General features: G+C 36.8%; 1 protein-coding gene and 1 non-coding gene across 2 annotated transcripts in view; one reads left to right on the top strand and one right to left on the bottom strand.

Moving 5' to 3' along the window:
• LOC105716272 (uncharacterized) overlaps positions 1–21,837 on the bottom strand; it is a 283,931-nt gene that overhangs the window by 228,290 nt on the left and 33,804 nt on the right. The window lies entirely within an intron of this gene.
• On the top strand, positions 19,655–20,062 carry LOC110568991 (NADH dehydrogenase [ubiquinone] 1 alpha subcomplex subunit 1-like). The gene has a single exon (XM_064380297.1). The coding sequence runs from the start codon at positions 19,723–19,725 to the stop codon at positions 19,933–19,935; it is 213 nt and encodes a 70-aa protein (XP_064236367.1). The 5' UTR covers positions 19,655–19,722; the 3' UTR covers positions 19,936–20,062.

Raw genomic sequence — 21,837 nt, 5'->3', positions numbered from 1 at the left:
TATTATTAGTTTTATTTTACTGTCAATAAAATAAAGAAAACTTGTGTTTTGAAGTGTATTACGATTTTTATGGCCTAATAAATGTTCATTTCTTAAAAAGTTCTATGTGTATTCACTTTATTTCAATCAGATTTTTTATCAAGATGTTGAACTTTTGTTTTTTGAAACTAGTTTGTCATAACATATTGTACATAATTACAGTATTTATTTTCTAGGACTATTGTCCTAGAAAATATGTGCAGATATATTTACTGCTAAAGAGACTATTTTTACAAAATAATATTAAATTCAGTATTAGCTGTCTATTCCAGACACTGAATACTTGCAGCGAGCCAGTTTTTTTCTTAAAGATGCTCCTTCATTGTTGAAAGTAAATGTATGCTTAGGATTTGAATGTTAGTGTCCCAATAAGCATGTGATGATATTAAGGTGGTGGTAGCAGGAAGTCAATCTTGATTCCTTTGGAAATTTTATGTTTTTGTAAATTTATTGGAAGAATATTTTTTCCTGTACTGTTAAAGTTTCTTCTTGGTAATCAGATCTTTTGAAAAGAAAAAGCATGAAGGAGAAATTGAGGTGTGACTACATTTCCTCAAAGAACCAGCATTGTATTTGTGAATACTGTGTACTTTGCAGTGAACAGTGTGGAAGCTGTTCATTTTTCATTCTGAAGTAAAATGCTGTTCAAAAAACTCTATGTGTATTTAAAAAGAAGGCATAATCCCTGTATGGTGTATAATTTATTTCAATAATACCTACTCTATTAATTTTTTAATATTTTATATTTTCACTTTTCTTTTTTAAAATGTATTTTTATTCTTATAGATATAGGGGGTACCAGTGCAGATTTCATACATGTATGTATTATCTAATAGTGAAGTCTGTGCTTTTAGTGCATCCGTCACCTGAATAGTGAACATTATGTCCAATAGAAAATTTTTCAACCTTCACCTTCCCCCATCCTTTTTAAGTCTCCAATGCCTATTATTCTACTCTAGATGTCCATGGTTATCCTTTGTTTAACTCCCACTTATATGTGAGAACCTGAAGTTTTTGACTTTGTTTCCGAGTTATTTTGCTTGAAAAAATGGCCTCCAGTTCCATTCATGTTGCTGCAAGAGACAAGATTCTTTTGTATGGCTAAGTAGTGTTCTATGGTATAAATATACCACATTTCCTTTATCCCAATCATCTGTTGATAGAAACTTAGGTTGATTCCTTGCTATTATGAACACTGCTGTGCTAGAAATAATATGAGTGCAGGTACCTTTTTGAAATAATGATTTACTTCCTTTTGGGTAGTGGGATTCCTGGATTTAATGGTAGTTCTCTTTTTAGTTCTTTGAGAAATCTTCATACTATTTTCCATAAAGACTGTACTAATCTGCATTCCCACCAAGAGAGTATAAGTGTTTCCTTTTCTCTGCATACTTGTCAGCATCTGCAGAGTTTTGACTTTTTTAAACTTATTATACTTTAAGTTCTAGGTTACATGTGCTGAACGTGCAGGTTTGTTACAAAGGTATACACATGCCATGGTGGTTTGCTGTACCCATCAACCTGTCATCTACATTAGGTTTTTCTTCTAATGCTATCCTTCCCATTCCCCCTCACACCCTGACAGGGCCTGGTGTGTGATGTTCTCCTTCTTGTGTCCATGTGTTCTCATTGTTCAGCTCCTACTTATGAATGAGAACGTGGTGTTTGACACAAGAACATTTTCTGTTCTTGTGTTAGTTTGCTGAGAATGATAGTTTCCAGCTTCATCCATATCCCTGCAAAAGACATGGATTCATCCTTTTGTATGGCTGCATAGTATTCCATAGTATATATGTATCACATTTTCTTTATCCAGTCTACAATTGATGGGCATTTTGGGTTGGTTCCAAGTCTTTGCTATTGTGAACAGTGCTGTAATAAACATACATGTGCTTGTGTCTTTATTGTAGAATGATTTCTAATCCTTTGGGTATATACCCAGTAATGGGATTGCTGGGTCAAATGGTATTTCTGGTCCTAGATCCTTGAGGAATCACCACACTGTCTTCCACAATGGTTGAAGTAATTTACACTCCCACCAACAGTGTAAAAGTGTTCCTATTTCTCTACATCCTCTACAGCATCTGTTGCTTCCTGACTTTTTAATGATTGCCATTCTAACTGGCATGAGATGGTATCTCATTGTGGTTTTGATTTGCATTTCTTTAGTGACCAGTGATAATGTGCTTTTTTTCATGTTTGTTGGCTGCATAAATGTCTTCTCTTGAGAAGTGTCTGTTTGTATCCTTTGTCCACTTTTTGATAGGGTTGTCTTTTTTTTCTTGTAAATTTAAGTTCTTTAAGATTCTAGATATTAGCCCTTTGTCAGATAGACAGATTTTAAAAATTTTCTCCCATTCTGTAGGTTGCCTATTCACTCTGATGATAGTTTCTTTTGCTGTGCAGAAGCTCTCTACTTTAATTAGATACCATTTGTCAATTTTGGCTTTTGCTGCAATTGCTTTTAGTATTTGAATTTTAGTCATAAAGCCTTTGCCCATGCCTATGTCCTGAATGGTATTGCCTAGGTTTTCTTTTGGGGTTTTTTATAGCTTTAGGTCTTATGTTTAAGTCTTTAATCTATGTTGAGTTAATTTTTGTATAAATTGTAAGGAAGGGGTCCAGTTTCAGTTTTCTGCATATAGCAAACAAGTTTTCCCAACACCATTTATTAAGTAGAAAATCCTTTCCCCGTTGCTTGGCTTGTTTTGTCAGGTTTGTCAAAGATCAGATGGTCGTGGAAGTGTGGCATTATTTCTGAGGCCTCTGTTCTGTTCCATTGGTCTATATATCTGTTTTGGTATGAGTACCATGCTGTTTTTGTCACTGTAGCCTTGTAGTGTAATTTGAAGTCAGGTAGCCTGATGCCTCCAGCTTTGTTATTTTTGCTTAGGAGTGTCTTGGCTATGTGGGCTCTTTTTCATTACCATATGAAATTTAAAGTAATATTTTTCCAATTCTGTGAAGAATGTCAGTGGTAGCTTGACGGAGATAGCATTGAATCTATAAATTACTTTGGGCAGTATGCCATTTTCAAAATATTAGTTCTTCCTATCCATGAACATGAAATGTTTTTCCATTTGTTAGTGTCCCCTCTTATTTCCTTGTAAAGTGGTTTGTAGTTCTCCTTGAAGAGGTCCTTCACATCCCTTATAACTTGTATTCCTAGGTATTTTATTTTCTTTGTAGCAACTGTGAATAGGAGTTCACTCATGATTTGGCTCTCTGTTTGTCTATTATTGGTGTATAGGAATGCTTGTGATACTTGCACATTTATTTTTTACCTTGAGACTTTGCTGAAGTTGTTTATCAGCTTAAGGAGATTTTGGGCTAAAACGATGGGGTTTTCTAAAGAGACAATCATGTCATTTGCAAACAGAGACAATTTGACTTCCTCTCTTCTGATTTGAATACTCTTTCCTTCTTTCTCTTGCCTGATTGCCCTGGCCAGAATTTCCAATACTATGTTGAATAGGAGTGGTGAGAGAGGGCATCCTTGTCTTGTGAAGGTTTTCAAAGGGAATGCTTCCAGTTTTTACCTATTCAGTATGATATTAGCTGTGGGTTTGTCATAAATAGCTCCTATTATTTTGAGATACATTCCATCAATATCTAGTTTATTGAGAGTTTTTAGCATGAAGGGGTGTTGAATTTTATTGAAGGCCTTTTCTACATCTATTGAGATCATCATGTGGCTTTGTCATTGGTTCTGTTTATGTGATGGACTATATTTATTGATTTGCATATGTTGAACCAGCCTTGCATCTCAGGGATGAAACTGACTTGATTGTGGTCGATAAGATTTTTGATGTGCTGCTGGATTCAGTTTGCCAGTATTCTATTAAGGATATTTGCATCGATCTTCATTAAGTATATTGGCCTGAAATTTTTTGTTGTGATGGTGTCTCAGGATGATGCTGGCCTCATAAAATGAGTTAGGGAGGAATCCCTCTTTTTCTATTCTTTGGAACAGTTTCAAAAGGAATGGTACCAGCTCCTCTTTGTATCTCTGGTAGAATCCCACTGTGAATCCATCTGGTCCTGGGATTTTTTTTTTGGTTGGAAGGCTATTCATTATAGCCTCAATTTCAGAACTTGTTATTAGTCTATTCAGGGATTCAACTTCTTCCTGGTTCAGTCTTGGGAGGGTGTATGTGTCCAGGAATTTATCCATTTTGTCTAGATTTTCTAGTTTATTTGCATAGACTTGTTTGTAGTATTCTCTGATGGTAGTTTGTATTTCTGTGGAATCAGTGCTGATATCTCCTTTATCATTTTTTATTGTGTCTATTTTATTCTTCTCTCTTTTCTTCTCTATTAATCTGGCTCATGATCTGACTATTTTGTTAATCTTTTCAAAAAACCACCTCCTGGATTCATTGATTATTTTGAAGGGTTTTTCATGTCTCTATCTCCTTCAGTTCTGCTTTAATCCAAGTTATTTCTTGTCTTCTGCTACCTTTTGAATTTGTTTGCTCTTGCTTCTCTAGTTCTTTTAATTGTGATGTTAGGGTGTCGATTTTAGATCTTTCCTACTTTGTTCTGTGGGCATCTAGTGCTATAAATTTCCCTCTAAACACTGCTTTAACTATGTCCCAGAGATTCTGGTTTGTTGTGTCTTTGTTTTCATTGGTTTCAAAGAACTTATTTATTTCTGCCTTAATTTCGTCATTTACCCCGTAGTCATTCAGGAGCAGGTTGCTCAGTTTCCATGTAGTTGTGTAGTTTTGAGTGAGTTTCTCCATCCTGAGTTCTAATTTGATTGCCCTGTGGTCTGAGAGACTGTTTTTTATTATTTCCATTCTTTTGCATTTGCTGAGGAGTGTTTTACTTCCAATTATGTGGTCAGTTTTAGAATAAGTGTGATGTGGTGCTGAGGAAAATGTATATTCTGTTGATTTGAGGTGCAGAGTTCTGTAGGTGTCTATTAGGTCTGCTTCATTCCCAGCTGAGTTCAACTCTTTAATATCCTTGTTAACTTTCTGTCTCATTGATCTGTATAATATTGACAGTGGGGTGTTAAAGTCTCCCAGTATTATTGTGTGAAAGTCTAAGTCTTTCTGTAGGTCTCTAAGAACTTGATTTATGAATCTGGATGCTCCTGTATTGGGTGTGTATACAATATGATAGCTCTTCTTGTTGCATTGAACCCTTTACCATTATGTAATGCCTTTCTTTGATCTTTGTTGGTTTAAAGTCTGTTTTGTCAGAGACTAGGATTGCAACCCCTGCTTTTTTCGCTTTCCATTTGCTTGGTAAATATTCCCCTATTCCTTTATTTTGAGCCTATGTGTGTCTTTGCACGAGATGGGTTTCCTGAATATGGCACACCAATGGGTCTTGACTCCTTATCCAATTTGCCAGTCTGTGTCTTTTAACTGGGGCATTTAGCTCATTTACATTTAAGGTTAATATTGTTATGTGTGAATCTGATCCTGTCATTATGATGCTAGCTGGTTATTTTGCCTGTTAGTTGATGCAATATCTTCATAGTGTTGATAGTCTTTACAATTTGGTGTGTTTTTACAGTGGCTAGTACTGGTTTTTCCTTTCTATATTTAGTGGTTCCTTCAGGAACTCTTTCTTGTAAGGCAGGCCTGGCGGTGACAAAATCTCTTAGCATTTTCTTGTCTGTAAAGAATTTTATTTCTCCTTCACTTATGAGGCTTAGTTTGGCTGGATATGAAATTCTGGGTTGAAAATTATTTTCTTTAAGAATGTTGAATATTGGCCTCCACTTTCTCCTGGCTTGAAGGGTTTCTACAGAGATATCCACTGTTAGTCTGATGGGCTTCCCTTTGTTGGTAACCCGACCTTTCTCTCTGGCTGCCCTTAACATTTTTTCTTTCATTTCAACCTTGGTAAATCTGACGATTATGTGTCCTGGGGTTGCTCTCCTTAAGGCGTATCTTTGTGGTGTTCTCTGTATTTCCTGAATTTGAATGTTGGCCTGTCTTGCTATGTTGGGGAAGTTCTCCCAGATAATATCCTGAAGAGTGTTTTCCAACTTAGTTCCATTCTCCCCATCACTTTCAAGTACACCAATCAAACATAGGTTTGGTCTTTTCACATAGTCCCATATTTCTTGGAGGCTTCGTTCATTCCTTTTCATTATTTTTCCTCTAAACCTGTTTTCTCACTTTATTTCCTTAAGTTGATCTTCAATCTCTGATATCCTTTCTTCCTCTTGATCAATTCAGCTATTGATACTTGTGTATGCTTCATGAAGTTCTCATGCTATGTTTTTAGGCTCCATCAGGTAATTTATGTTTTTCTCTAAACTGGTTATTCTAACCAGTTATTCTAATCAGTTTAGTCTGTCTGTCTAACCTGTTTTCAAGGTTCTTAGCTTCTTTGCATTGGATTAGAACATGCTCCTTCAGTTTGGAGGAGTTTGTTATTACCCACCTTCTGAAGCCTACCTCTGTCAACTTGTCAAACTCATTCTCAGTCCAGTTTTCTTCCATTGCTGGCGAGGAGTTGTAATACTTTGGAGTAGAAGAGGCATTCTGATTTTTGGAATTTTTAGCCTTTTTGCACTGGTTTTTCCTCATCTTTGTGGATTTGTCTTCTTTGAGTCTTTGATGTTGCTGATCTTTGGATGGGGTTTCTGTGTGGAGGTCCTTTTAGTTTATGTTTATGCTATTTCTTTCTGTTTGTTAGTTTTCCTTCTAACAGTTCAGGCCCCTCTGCTGCAGGTCAGCTGGGGTTTGCTGGAGGTCCACTCCAGATACTATTTGCTTGGGTATCACTGGTGGAGGCTGTAGAACAGCAAAGATTGCTGCCTGTTTCTTCCTCTAGAAGCTTTGTCCCAGAAGGGCACCCACCAGATGCCAGCTGGGCTCTCCTGTATCAGGTATCTGTTGACATCAGGTATCTGATGTCTCCCAGTCAGTAGGCACAAGCGTCAGGAACCCAACTTGAGGAGGCAGTCTGTTCCTTAGTGGAGCTCAAGTGCTGTTCTGTGAGATTCACTGCTCTCTTCAGAGCTGGCAGGCAGGAACATTTAAGTCTGCTGAAGCTGTGCCCACAGCCACCCCTTCCTCTGGGTGCTCTGTCCGAGGGAGATGGAAGTTTTGTTTATAAGCACCTGACTGGGGCTGCTACCTTTCTTTCAGAGATGCTCTGCCCAGAGAGGAGGAATCTAGAGAGGCAGTCTGGATACAGTGGCTGTGAGGTGCCACAGTGGGATCCACCCACTTTGAATTTTTAATAATAGCCATTCTATAACAGTCAACAGAGTAAACAGACAACCTATAGAATGAGAAAAAAAGATTGGCAAACTATACTTCTGACAAAGGGTTAATATACAGAATCTACAAGGAACTCAACTCACCAAAAAAGGAAAAATCCTATTTTTACTTATTTTGATCCACTTCAAAAAGATGACAAATGTACGTCTATTATTATTATATTCTGTGTATCCATTTATCTTTGTATATGTTAAAGTTTTACCTTAGGAATCTTTATGGTATGCTACTTAGTAGATAAGTGTTTATGATTATTGCACGTTCCTGTGAATTATAGCATCTGTCATTATACAATGCCTTCTTAGTTTTATGTAATGTTTCTTTGCTGTGAATTCAATCTTGTCTGATATTACAGCCCCTACACAATTTTGTGTTTCCATAGGTATACTACAGTGTATTAATCTTTTTCCTTTCAACCATCTGGGACACTTTGTTTCAGAAGCATTTGTTCAGTTTAGCAGAAAGTTGAATTTTTATTTGTAACTTAGTCTGAAAGTATTTTCATAAGTGAGTCTGTAAGATTTATCTTTATTGTGTATTTTAGTTCTGCCATCGTATCTTAATTCTAACATTTAGTTCCCCTTGACTTTTATGTTTTATTACATTGTCTGGTTCACTGTGCTTTGTTTATTTGCAAGTATTTTCTTAAACTCTTGTGTTCTTTTGTCATTTACACTCTGTCTGTGTTCACTTTACTTTGTTTTTGTGCATGCTTTTTCCTCCTATTTGAAAGGTTTTATCATCTTTTTTATGGTTTACAGTGCTTATCTTTATAATTTCATATGTATTTAATTCCATTTTAAATACATATCATCTTGCCTTCTGCTATGAACAATAAATACATACACTTCCTTCTACCTCTGTTTCCTCAAGTCCACCATTCAATTTACTTGACAATTTTACTGTCCTTAGTTCTTGAGGTATTTTCTTTCCATGTTTAAATGCAATTCTGAATTCTGTTCTAGGTAATATGGCTAAGAAGCCGTCATAAAAACCTTCTTAATATAGAACAATTAGAAATGATGGATATGCCTGGCATGGTGGCTGATGCCTGTAATCCCAGTACTTTGGGAGGCTGAAGTGGGCAGATCACCAAAGGTCAGGAGTTCGAGACTAGCCTGACCAACATGGTGAAACCCCATCTCTACTAAAAGTACAAAATTAGCCAGGTGTGGTGGCATGCACCTGTAATCCCAGCTACTGAGGAGGCTGAAGCAGGAGAATTGTTTGAACCCTGGAGTCAGAGGTTGCAGTGAGCTGAGATTGCATCACTGCACTCTAGCCTGGGCAATAAGAGTGAAACTCCATCTCAAAAACAGAAAGAAAGGAAGAGAGAGAGGGAGGGAGGGAAGGAGAGAAAGAGAACAAAAGAAAGAAAGAAAAAGAAAGAAAGAAAGGAAGGAAGGAAGAAAGAAAAGAAAGAAAGAAAGGGAAAGAAAGAAAGAAAAGAAAGAAAAGAAAAAAAAAGAAAAGATGCATACAATATTTGATCTTTAAATAAATAACTGAGCTGGCAAGAAACTGAGCCCTAACCACGAGAAGGTATGGCCGCTTAGAGTAAACAAAGTACTGTCACTGGCAGCTGCTCTGAGAGCATCCAGCATCTGCTGGTGGCCTAGGGCTTGGGCCTTAATGGACCATATCTGTTTAGAGGACCAAAGAAGGCTAAGCCTGCTCAAGGTAGGTTTGGCTCAGAGATTCCTGTATGAACCCAAAACCTTCCAAAGTGACCTTTGGGTAAAAAGGTAAGAATGTTACAATTAATTATAAAATTACTTACTATAAAATTACTTATAATTAATAATGTATGGATTAATTAACAAAATACCCAGCAGAGAGAAATATAAAACAGATGTTTGCTGTCTTAAACTTGGTTCTTGATGGATGGGTTTGGGAAAATGTTTCCCTGAGAAATTAAAACCACCAGCAAGCCTTTACATGGGTTTGGGGATGGATTTCAAAGAATTCAATGCCCTTGAAAAATCCAGAGCTAAGGATTTAATTTGAACTAGTTCTGCTTATGTAGTGCCCCTAGGTGACTGATAGAAGCAAAAATAAATCATATCTAAGGAAAAATACTTTAAACTTGAGCTTCAAAAAATTTCCACAGCCCAAATTCCAAGGAATATGAGGTCAAAATTTAAACTATCATATTAAGTGTGGAAATAAACCACCATGAGCAAGAGTAAATAGAATGGAAAAAATAAAAAACACTGCCACTAATATGTTAGATCCACCAAGACTATGTGACCAGAAATTACTATATGCAGGATATAAAATAGATATGTTTAATATGCTTAAAGAAATAAGAGACTCTTTAAGTATTATTAAGAAATAAAAGACTATGAAAAATAACCAGGCAAAATGAAAAATGAACCAAAGAATTGTTTTTAAATAATTAGAAACTCAATGGACTAAACAGTAGATTAGACTTTAACAGCTGATTGGACAGAATAAAATCAGTAAATATGGAGGGTAGAGTAGGGAGGTCTAACAAATTTCTAATCAAATTTCCTGAGGAGGATAGTAGGATTGGAGGGAAGGCATGATTCAAAATAACATTGAGAATTTTGCAGAAAAAATAAAAACACAAACCCTTAGATTCAATATCCCAATAAGAAACAAGTAAGATAAATGAAAAAAGAAAAAGACATTTAGATACACAATGAAACTGCAGATTGCCAAAGAAAAGAGAAGTTCTTAAAAGGGGATAGAGAGGAAAAAAAAAACATACCAGATAACTTAAAACAAATGACAATTTGATTGAGACCATCAGAAGATGGGATAATATCTTCAAAATGCTAAGAGAAAATAACTGTCAACCTAGAGTTGTATAGCCAGTGAAATATCTTCCAATGTGAAATAAGCACATTTCTAACAAACTAAAAGATCTATTTTCTAAAAAAAATTCTAAGAGAAGAATGTCAAAGCAAAGAAAAAATGATCCCTAAAATAACTGAGATGTAAGGGAGAATGCTAACACAAGACATTGGTAAAGATATGGGAAAATCTGTATTTAACAGCAATAATGTCATAGTTGCAGCTTAAAAAACAGAATTATTTTCAGAGAAATCATCTTAGAGGACAATCCTATTTTATGAAACACACTCAGCAAAATGCTGCTAATTAATGCTAGGCTGGGTGCCAGAGCCAGACCTTTTGCTAGTATAGTTAGTGAGTATATACAGATGCCCACCCAGCCTCTCAATTTTAACAAAGCTTTGTTCTCTATTTATTGTGAATAATTAATTTTATGGATACAATTCTTGGTTATAATAGCAGTCACAGGCATGCAGATCTAATGAGTTCAACATTTTGTTGAACTATGAATATCACAATTATGCTTATAAGAAAGTAGGAACCGTAACCACGCTAAAACTGAGAATTGATCTCTTAAATCTTGACATATTTGTATTAAAGACCAGAGGAAAACCTGGCAAAGAATATAGTACAGTCATATTATCATTGAATTTTTATTTTTCTAATTACCATGATGAGATTCCAAGTTTCTCTTTAAAAAAAATCATTATGATGCCATCATGAAATCATTTCTAATCCAATGGTGCCAGTCATTACTACCATTTGAAATATAGTTATGCCTTTCAGCTGTGGCTTAGTAATGATATTAAGTCTGAATTTTCCTGCAAAAGCAATTTATTCATGTCACCACTTAGTCCTGTAAGCTTGTTTATGGCTTTTTAAATGGGATCTGTTTCACCATTTGGTTCTTTCTTCAGCACATTTTGCCTTTTGTAAAACACATACATTTCCTCCAATGCAATCATAAATGATGACAGAGGAGAAGAACTGACTTAGAATGTAAAGCTACTTCCTAAAGTATTTACATATGATGACCAGATTTACAAAGAGAAAAGGAGAAGCACATTGCAGTCATAGAAGAGATGTTCAGAATCCTGTAAAAATCCTGAATTACAATGTCAAAACCCTGGCTCCAGTTGTGAAAATTAAAGTAAATTAATAAAACTAATATTCATAGTAAGGTGAACTCTTTTTATAAGACTGCCTTACGAAAAGAGTAAAACAGGTAAAATAAAGTGTTTTGCTTTATATCTTAATTCTGGTGGTGAAACTAAACGTGTAATAAAATAACTTAGAACTATATACAGCCTTTATATCAATCTGATTTTGATATTCAGCAATAGCCACCTAAGATGTAAGCAATAGGAGAAATTGGTGAAGGGTGCATAGGACCTCTCTATTATCTCTGCAACTTCTTGTGGATCTATAATTATTTCTAAATTTAAAAATATTTAAAACCTATTTTCTCACCTTTCAATTTTTAAAATTATTTTGGCTTTAAAAAATTATCTGTAGAGACGAGGTCTCACTATGTTGCCCAGGCTAGTCTCGAACTCCTGGGCTCAAGTGATCCTACTGCCTCAGCCTCCCAAAGTGCTGGGATTACAGGAATGAGCCACCATGCCTGGCCACCTCTCAATTTTAAAAAGGATGAAGACAGGAATTTTTCAGTGATTCAAGGAAAAATACAGTGTACGCTTGGCTTTCTGGTCTCCATTATAAGAGCTTACCACCTCTCCAAGATTTTTCTTCTTTCCTGCACAAATCCATCTGCCAGTGGTAAGAAAGATTCTTCCTGCCTGAGCTCACAGACACAAATCCCAGAGCCTGTTTATGTCCCAGCAAAAAGATATTGAAAATGTGTGAAAGTGAATATGAGACCCAACTTACCCTGTTTATATTGCCTGTCAGTTCATTCCCTGCTACAATGAAATAGCTATACCTGCTACTTGCCATTAGACCACAAAGTCCTTTACACATGTAATCTCACAGAATCCTCTCAACCCACCATGAGTCTGGTAAGATCGTACTTACATTTAACCATAGTCCCAGACACAATGTTGCCTTGGTCAGAGATGCAGTATTCATTTAATCTCTACTCTCCAAAAACCACTTGAGTAGCCAGATAAAAACTCTCCCTAGAGAATTCACAGAAGAGATTTGAGTGCTGGATTTCTTTAGGTTTTTGTTTCCCACGTGCTGGGCACAATGGTACATGTTTTATAGGAAATACCTCATCTGATGCCCCCCAACAACTAATGAAATAGGTCCTGTTATCTTTATTTTTTCCCCCCTTTTTGACAGATGAGGAAATAGAGGCATAAAGAAGTCAGGGACTTTGGTAAGGCAGGTAGAAGACCTGAGATTTGAGCCAGGGATTACTCAATTCAAAGCTCCTGTTTTTAACCACTTTGCTCTTCTGCCCATTACCAAGTGCAGGTACCATTGAGGTGCTGATATTATCCATATCCAGGTTTCCAGAAAACCACTAACCACAAAACACAAGAGTTCACAGCTTCATCCACTCATACAATTGGGAATGTTACCAGGTGGTCTAAAAAAAACAATTCCATAGTCAAATAAGTGTGAGAACACCAATATTAAACATGAATGTTTATTAAGAAGATTAAAGAGATTTTTTAAAAAACAGGACTTCTCAGAAAATGTAATGTTTAGATACTCATTGTAAATCTCCAAGATGAGAGTATTTGTATTTCTCAAGTATATTTGACCACAGAATTTTCTTTTTCCCCATGGTACCTTTCATATTTTAGACACTAATTTCCATAGATCTCAGTTGGAAAAATCACATTCTCTTTCTCTTCTGAACAAAGCCCCTGCTCTCTTCCTTGGAGCAGTCTCGATTTTGCGCTATCAGTGCTTCTGGCCCATTACCGCTCCTGCATTCCACTATCTGCCTGGAGCTCCTCTTTCTTTTTATTTCTTGCTCTCTCTTTCCCCCGTGTTGGGAATATTTCTCCAGCCCTCCACTTCGGACAATCTCAGCAAGCAGTAAGTGTGTGCCTTGCTTCTGGTTGGTACACAGCCAGGTGACAGATCTGTTCTCACAGGGCACCTTGAACTTTTTGGGCTACTTTTTTCTATTGCTTTATGATTAAGGCTTTCTTTTTTTGTTTTTTTCCCGAGAAAAATGGACATTTTGAACTCTTCTAAAGCAACTGATAGGTGATTTTGCTGATGTTGATAACATTAGGGAGTAAGATAGTTTACGGTAAAATAAAATATTTAAAATATTAGAATACATATATACACATACATACATATCTATACACGTAATATACTTATTTATATTATAACCTTGTTCAATAAATTTGGCATCTTCCCACAGACACTGAAGAGATATTTAACACATACTATTGAACACTGTAGAAAGCTAGGTAAAATGACAGTTGAGAAAAACTTTATACCAATAGACCCAGTACCTACTTTGTCATGTTAACTACAAAGTATTACATGTTATATGGCCATCGTTCAACCATTAGAGCACCTAAAAGGATTAAGTATCATTGCCTTACACCTCATCAAGCCAACTAAGAAGAAAGCTGGCAGGGACAGATGGCTCAGGCCTGTAATCCCAGAACTTTTGGAGGCCAGGGCGGGAGGATCGCCTTGAACCCAGGACTTTGAGACCAGCCTAGGCAACGTAGTGAGACCTCCTCTCTACAAAAAATTTAAAAATTAGCCAGGTGTAGTGACACAAAGCTGTAGTCCCAGATACTTGGGAGGCTGAAGTAGCTGAGCCTAGAAAGTTGAGGCTGCTGAGCTGTGATCACACCACTGCACTCCAACCAGTGCAACAGAACAAGATTGTGTCTAAAAACAAAAACACATAAACACACACACACCGCAAAAAAAAAAAAAAAAGAGGGAGAGAGAAGAAAGGTATTTCATCTTGGGAACTTCAAAATTATAGTGCCAACATTAGGTCTGACATGATAGGTATATTATTTCATAATAAAAGCTCATTTCATCACAATAATAGAAGGACCAGTACTCTCTTTCCATTTTGAACTCTATGTATTTAAAGAATAAGGAAGAAAAAAGACAGTGAGAATTATTATGAGACTGATGTTAAATATAAAGAAAATATAGGCCAGATGTGGTAGCTTAGGAGGCTGAGGCAGGAGGATTGCTTGAGCCCAGGAGGTAGAGACTGCAGTGAGCCACAATCACACCACTGCACTACAGCTTGAGTGACAGAGCAAGACCTTGTCTCAAAAAATAATAGGAAGAAAAGTAAATAAGAAATATTCCAATTCACACATAGAATAAATATTAGTACACAGATGATAAAACTGGAAAAGTGCAAAATTCTAATAATCAAAATAATTTGTAGCACATAACTATATGAAAACTATTTTTTAAATTGGTTCAAAGTATAAAATTTGTGAGGAAAGAAACCATAAGGAGAAAATGCATTCAACTGATCTTGTAACTACAGTATTTTACTAATGATCATGAACCATAAAAGTAAAAGTTTTCTGATGATGGCTGTTGCCTGCCTGAAGGCCGCACTCCAGCATGGGAATTTATGGCTGGGAGGCCCGTTGACTTGGTCTCGCAGCTCCTTCCACCTGCTCTCTGCTGCCTTCCCATTGTCCTCCCCTGTGCTTGGGGTGGGGTGACTCATTCTGCTTGGCTGCCTCCATGCCTGGACAGAGTGGCGCCTGCTACCAGGCCCTCCAGGTGGTTCTGATACTCAACCCACTGGGAGTAGAAACCACCCAGCCCCAGATTAGAGCACACATTGAGGCTTGGGTGTGAGTCCAGGCTGTGCTGCTTGGTCACTGTGTGTCCTTCTTGCTGAGCTGATCTCAAGTTTAAGACCACATAAGTAACTACCTTTTAGGGATATCCCTGAGGCTGAAGTGAGACCACAGAATGAACCACTTTCGAAGCACCTGGCACTCCCCATGTGCAACCCCAGTGTGCGTCCCCCACCTGCTGCCACTGCTGAGACATCCAACCCTGGTTCCTTCTCCTATCTTCAGTGACATGAGGTCATTTACGGCCTACATTTACAATTTATAATGTTTACAGGTATCAAATTCCCATCTACTAAAAAAGGTAAAAATTAGAACATTCTGTACTGAAATTATGATTTTGAAAAGAAATTATTTTGGACTCTGAAAATTACCTTAGGTATTTGTTTCCTAACATTTTTCCTATGACAATCCCAATTTAAAGCAGAATCCCTTCTTCCTCAAACTGAGCTAATTCTAATCAGACTACTATTTCTCCATTTGCTATTCTCATAAGGCTTCACCAGTTTTGAGTGACTGCAGATGACTTGAGTAATGGAAAGTGTTTTAGAGGGTCATGCACAAAAATAGTAAATGCTAATTCAGGCAGAAAACAATGGAGTTTCACATTTATACATACAGAGAAAATTTATATTTTACTAGAATGTGAAAAAAGGCATGAAGCCCCCATTCAGGCTAATACTCATTGTCAATTATATCTTACTTTTTACTTATCATTTAAATTAATCCTCTCATATTTCCCCAATATCAAAATTGGAATATAATTCATTCATTTCCCAGTAAAATATTACCCACAGAAACACATGAATATAAATCAGTTTGGCTTTACTCAACTTTAGGGTTCCCAGATAAAATACAGAGTGCCCAGTTAATTTTGAGTTTCAGATAAAGAAGAAATTTTCGTTAGTATAAATATGTCCTAAATATTGCAGGGGACAAACTTATACTAACAAATAATTCATTTTTATTAGAAATTCAGATTCAGCTAGGCAGTTTGTATTTTTATTTGCTAAATATGGCAGCTTACTTAACTCGTTTGCCATTTTTATTTCTACAAGTCACAGAAAACTCCACGGACAAGCATTCTTTTTTGTCATGTTAAAATGCAGATAGAGAAAAACCAGTTATATACACAGACTATGTTTAAGGAAACATAATGATTATATATACTTGGGTTCAAAACTGCGGGATTCTTTAGCCATTTATACTTGGGTCATGAAAGATAGAATTCTTGAAAACAAAGACATTGCTGCAAACAATAGGATGTAGTAATTGATAAAAGTTTAGCACCTTCATTCTAATTTAAATTAGAGTGCCTGAGAAAACTAGCACATAATTTGGCAAGATCTAAGGCAATTACTTAAAAAGAGGAGCAGGTGTAATTGAGCATGCAGCTTTGTCATCTTGTCATTCCAAGAGCGGGTAGATTCACCACTGAGCAAGTGTGGCTATGCCAAAAGCACTTGTTGAAACCTTATTTTATGTGTGTGCTCTGTGGAGGAAGAAGATTGTTAGAGGGAGCGTCGGGGTTACAAACATAGGAATGTGGTTCCCCAGGTGAATGCATATGAGAAAGGACCCCAGCCAGAGATGAAAAGTAACACTTTTCTTGGTGAAACTATCTCAATTAAATGAATATCAGGACTAAGAGTTAAGGGTTAAAAGGCAGAAGAAACATTACTTGTTTAGAGAAATGATCAAGATTTTTTAAAATAGACGTAATATACTTGGCAATTTAATTGTAACTGCTTGTCAGATGTTCCTGTTAAGTCTACAGTTTCCCCCTTCTGTTTTTCATGGCTTTTAATCTTAATTTTCTCTAACTACACAAGATTCACAAAATTAAGCTGTTTGGTAGGACTGCAGTATTTATTTTGCTTAATTTCGTTTTTTGATCTTTTTTTTTTTTTTTTTTTTTTAAAACAGGAACAGCAAATCTCTTCAGCACCACCTGAAAAGATTTACCTACAATTTACAATAAAAGACTTTCGGTTAACTTCTGAAGTTTTAAAACAATGAACTGTCAACCACCAGAATAGCGAACTCTGAACCTCAAGCAAACTGAAGAGAAAGTTAGCACATCTGCCTCCGTCTAACAGAGTTAAAAACACTTTCTTTGAATTAATATATTCATTATATATTTCAAAGGAGAGTCAAATGACAGGTTCTACAAAGGTTGCCTTAAGTGGAGTACTTTAAAAAGTTACTTAGCGAGAATATAGCTAGCTCTACTTATGCACTCCATATAAAACTGATGATTTCATTGGATAGCTTCTACCCAGAAATTCTGACATTAGTGTCAGTTTAGGTCAACACTTTGCTTACCCCTGAATAACCTGAGTCCTTAATTTACAGTTCCTTACATGGGGTCTTTGTTGGGGCCTCTCCTGGACATAGAGGGCTATTCCTTTTTCCTTCAAATGTATTCTAATTCAAATCCCTTCTTCACTGAAATAGTGTGAAACAAACCTCCAGGCAATGAAGATTTTTTTTTTTCCTTTCAAGACAGAAGATATTTGCTAAATTTCAGAGGAGCACCTGTATTAATTGTATTTCCTGCTCATGTGTTGCTTTTGTTTACAATAAAAGAATTCATCTCAGGTGAGTTAACCTTGCTTTTTAGAGAGGGCACCTGCAGTTATCTTGGTGAGTATTGTAAATCAAAACATGTTGAGTCTTTAAAGAGGGAAATAAAGAGGTGCTGACAAGAGGGGATGCCAGTAGGATTAGGCGACTTTCTCACCACTTGTATTATCAGGACAGAGAACAACTGAGTCACATTAAATTACAGGGGGGAGAAAGATTCCCAGAAATTCCACAGATGGGAGGTTGACTGGAGTCTTAGGTAAGCCCAGGAAGAGGAGGGGTCTGTGAGGAGGTATGAAAAGACAACTCCCTCTTTAGCCTCGGGCTTCGATAATTGACCAAGATTTTTCAGCTTGTGATTTGATCCAGCCAAACCCTGTTAGAAGCACTTGCCCCCAACTGAGACCAAGACTGTAGTGAATAAGAATTAGGTGACTCACTGGTATGTACAATACATGCATTCACATCTATTAGGATAAATGACACGTCGCTCACTTTAAGCACAGGCAGCTGGAGATTGTCATATTCTGAAAATGACAACTGTTATTTATTTATTGAGAATATTTATACAGGTTCTTCCTGGGCAGAGAGAATGCATTTTTCAGCAGCACTATGACACCGGCTGTCACGTGTCTCCCACGAAACACAGAAAACCATTAGCACAAGCAGAGACAAAGCACACATATTCCGGGCAGCAATCTGTAGGAGCAGATATTTAGAAGGTTGAAGGTGGCAGGTTTTTAAGTATGGCCTAAGTCATTATCTTAACAGGGTTTCAAGATCCTTTGAGGAGAAAAGGGTTGCTTTTTCACACAGCATGATTTCCATAACTGCCAGAGAACCAGTTTTGAGCCATTGATTAATTTGGTCAAAGGGTTCACATTATACAACTCAGGGGGAATGTTTGTCACCTGGTAAAGAAGGGATGGAGAAAGTTTAGGACCAAAAGCAATTCTTCTTGTCTCTTTTCCACATATCACTGTCCTTGGAGCTCTAAAGAAGGCTCTTCCCTGCTCTCTGCTGTAATTCTCCCCATATTTTTTTTTAAAAAAAGGCACACTTTCTTAAAACATCATTTCTTCAAGTAGGGGCCCCCATTCAAATTGCCCATTCCTGGGCCACATCACAGATTCACTGAATCCGAATATCTGAGACCTTGGAATGTGCATTTTAAGAAGTTTCCTCAATGCTGCTTCCGCATTTTCTTGCAAGCATAGAGTGAGGTTATGTAAAAGAGCACATTCTGAGCTTCCCTGACTCTAAGTGCTGGTTGATGTTGTATTCACAACAAATATTGCTTGTTGGCAACTCAAATCACTGCAGAATATCTACACATGGCCCACATTTCTTAGGGGGAACTATCTTTTCTTAACTATACATATAAGTGTGAACAACTAAATATAAGCTTTTCCAGAGAATACTTTACATATACATACCTTCTAGAAAAATTCAATTAAATGTAAAACATTTCTCTTACAGCCACCTGGAACTAATTTTTTGGTACATTGGCCTATTCCCCAATCAGATGAAATCTGCAGAACACAGTGTGCCACATGTGAGGTTGACCTCCCTCCTTTTGCTATATAGTAAATGCTGGAGAGTAACTCTTCTTAGAAACAGATTAAGACCTCTTGAAAATGTGGCTTTAATATGAATATCAAACTGCATATGTAAATTTAAATTTCAGATTATTCTTTTATTGACAAAGACTAAAGAAACCCAATATCAAAGTGATATTTTTCTTTTTGCATTAAAAATATTTTCTCATTACCAAAATAAAATATGGTCATTAGGAAAAAAACAAATGACTGATATGAATAAGCATTTTTTTAAAAAAAGAAATTTCACGGCCACGCGCGGTGGCTCACACGCCTGTAATCCCAGCACTTTGGGAGGCTGCGACCAGCCGATCACGAGGTCGAGATCGAGACCATCCTAGCCAACACGGTGAAACCCCGTCTCTACTAAAAATACAAAAAAATTAGCCGGGCATGGTGGCAGGCACCTGTGGTCCCAGCTACTCGGGAGGCTGAGGCGGAAGAATCGCTTGAACCCAGGAGGCGGAGGTTGCAGTGAGCCGAGATTGCGCTACTGCACTCCAGCCAGGTGACACAGCAAGACTCCGTCTCAAAAAAAAAAAAAAAAAAAAAAAAAAAGGGCGGGGCTTACTGGGAAGAGAGCCGAAGCTCAGTCACCTTTCAGGGACCCAGAAGTAGGGTTTTGGCCTAGGTAACCGGGCAGAGATGTGGTTCGAGATACTCCCTGGACTCGCCGCCATGGGCGTGTGCTTGCTTATTCCAGGACTGTCTACTGCGTACATCCACAGGTTCACTAACGGCGGCAAGAAAAAAAGGGTTGCTCATGTTTTGTATCCATGGAATTTGATGGAAAGAGATAGGCGCATCTCTGGAGTTGATCTTTACTATGAGTCAAAGGGTTTGGAGAACACTGATTAAAGAAGCATTTTCCTAATTGATGAAAAAATAACTCAGTTATGGTCATCTACCCCTGCTAGAAGATTATACAGTATATTATGTAGCATGCAGTGTGTTATGTAGTGCTTAATAAAAATAAAATGAAAAAAAAAAAAGAAAGAAATTTCAAATTTTATCACTTTACCTACCCAGAGACAACTACTCCCAACACCTTCGTACATATAACATCTATATCTACTATGCAGATAAAGACTTGTTTTAAAAAAGAAACAACTGGAATTTTTACCCCTCATATTGCTTTGTATCCTTTTTGTTTCTTGAAAAATATATTATAAAAATTTTCTAATCAATGGATATACTATTAGGGAACATTTCAAGATGTTGCAGGCCGGTCACCATGGCTCATGCCTGTAGTCTCAGCACTTTGGGAGGTTGAGGCAGGCAGATCACGAGGTCAGGAATTCGAGACCAGCCTGGCCAACATGGTGAAACCCCATCTCTACTAAAAATACAAAAATTAGCTGGGCGTAGTGGCCGGCCTCTGTAATCCCAGCTAGTCGGGAGGCTGAGGTAGGAGAATCATTTGCACACGGGAGGCGGAGATTGCAGTGAGCTGAGATCATGCCATTGCACTGTGGATACATAATAAGGCATCTAACCAACCTTTTTAATATTTAGGTTATTTCTAATTTTGCTGTTATAATTAGTGAGATAATGTCAGCCAAAAAAAAAAAAATGTGCTGAATATTCTGCCTCCTGTGAGAAGCAGATTTATGCAATTGCAACAACCGAATGCCTGCCATTAGAAGTAAACTGTAAATAAGCTTGTAGGTCCTGATGCCAGGCTGAAAGGTGGTCAGTCCCCAAGAGACATTTCTTCTCATTTCTCTGCCTCCCATCTCCCTGCCATCTCCTTGCCACTCTATTCCCTATCCCACATCCTCTGAGGATTCTGGGAAGACCTCCCACCATTAAAAAAAAATTAGCTTAAAGCTCCTGTTTCTAAATTAAAATTGAATGACTATGTCTTTGGCAATAGACTGTATGGAGCAGGGATGCATAGGTAAGTGAGTCCTGTTTATCAGGTCATTTCTTCAAGTCCCCAAAGCAGATTTTTTTATAACTAATGAAGCTTAAGCTTCATGGTCTCTTACTTGCAAGGGCACCTTCCGAATATTGTGTATGTGGTTTTTTTTTTTAATTTGAAAAATTATTCTGACATTGAGAAACAAATTTGGTAAGATGTTTTGAAATGCTTTAATAAAACAAGTGAGAATTTCTTTTCAGTATTTTCCTGATTTGAATGTCTTTGAAGGGTACCACTTTTGTCATCTAATAATATATTACAAAACTAAAAGAAAATTCAGAAAAAATAATGGAATATGAAGCTGAAAACACTAAAAACGAGTGATGAAATCAATAGAAATTACTGTGAAACAGAGCACCAACATAAACAAAAGAATTTTCAGAATAAAACAAAAGCAGTAGTTTATTAAGAAAGATATATTTCACTGATGTCATCTATAGAAAGTTGGTTAATGGATATGTTTCAATTCAAAGTGTACTTAAGGTTAGTTACTGCAAAATAAAACTAAATACCCTGAAATATTATAGCTCACGTATAAAAAATTTAATAAACATTTCCCCAAAGTTAACAGAAATCTAAAAATTTTTAGAATTTACACGAAGCTTCTATATCATGAAGCTGAAAGGAGCTTTTCTTAAACTAAGTAATAATTTTTTTTCGATCAATACTGCTAAAGAAAGACTGAATTATCTTTCTTTTCTCTATGTAAAAATAGGCCAGGCACAGTGGCTCACACCTGTAATCCCAGCAGTTTGGGAGGCTGAGGTGGAAGGATCACTTGAACACAGGTATTCAAGACCAGCATGGGCAACATGGCAAAACCCCATCTCTACAAA

Source organism: Aotus nancymaae, unplaced genomic scaffold, assembly GCF_030222135.1.
Source record: "Aotus nancymaae isolate 86718 unplaced genomic scaffold, 86718_ANA_hifiasm-v0.15.2.pri h1tg000025l, whole genome shotgun sequence".
NCBI classification, from domain to species: Eukaryota; Metazoa; Chordata; class Mammalia; order Primates; family Aotidae; genus Aotus; species Aotus nancymaae.
Note: the sequence above shows the minus strand (reverse complement) of the source record. Positions and strands in the feature narration are given on the sequence as shown.

What these genes read in the sequence shown, in the direction of transcription:
- LOC110568991 (XM_064380297.1), top strand. Translation starts at nt 19,723, where the DNA reads ATGTGGTTCGAGATACTCCCTGGACTCGCCGCCATGGGCGTGTGCTTG.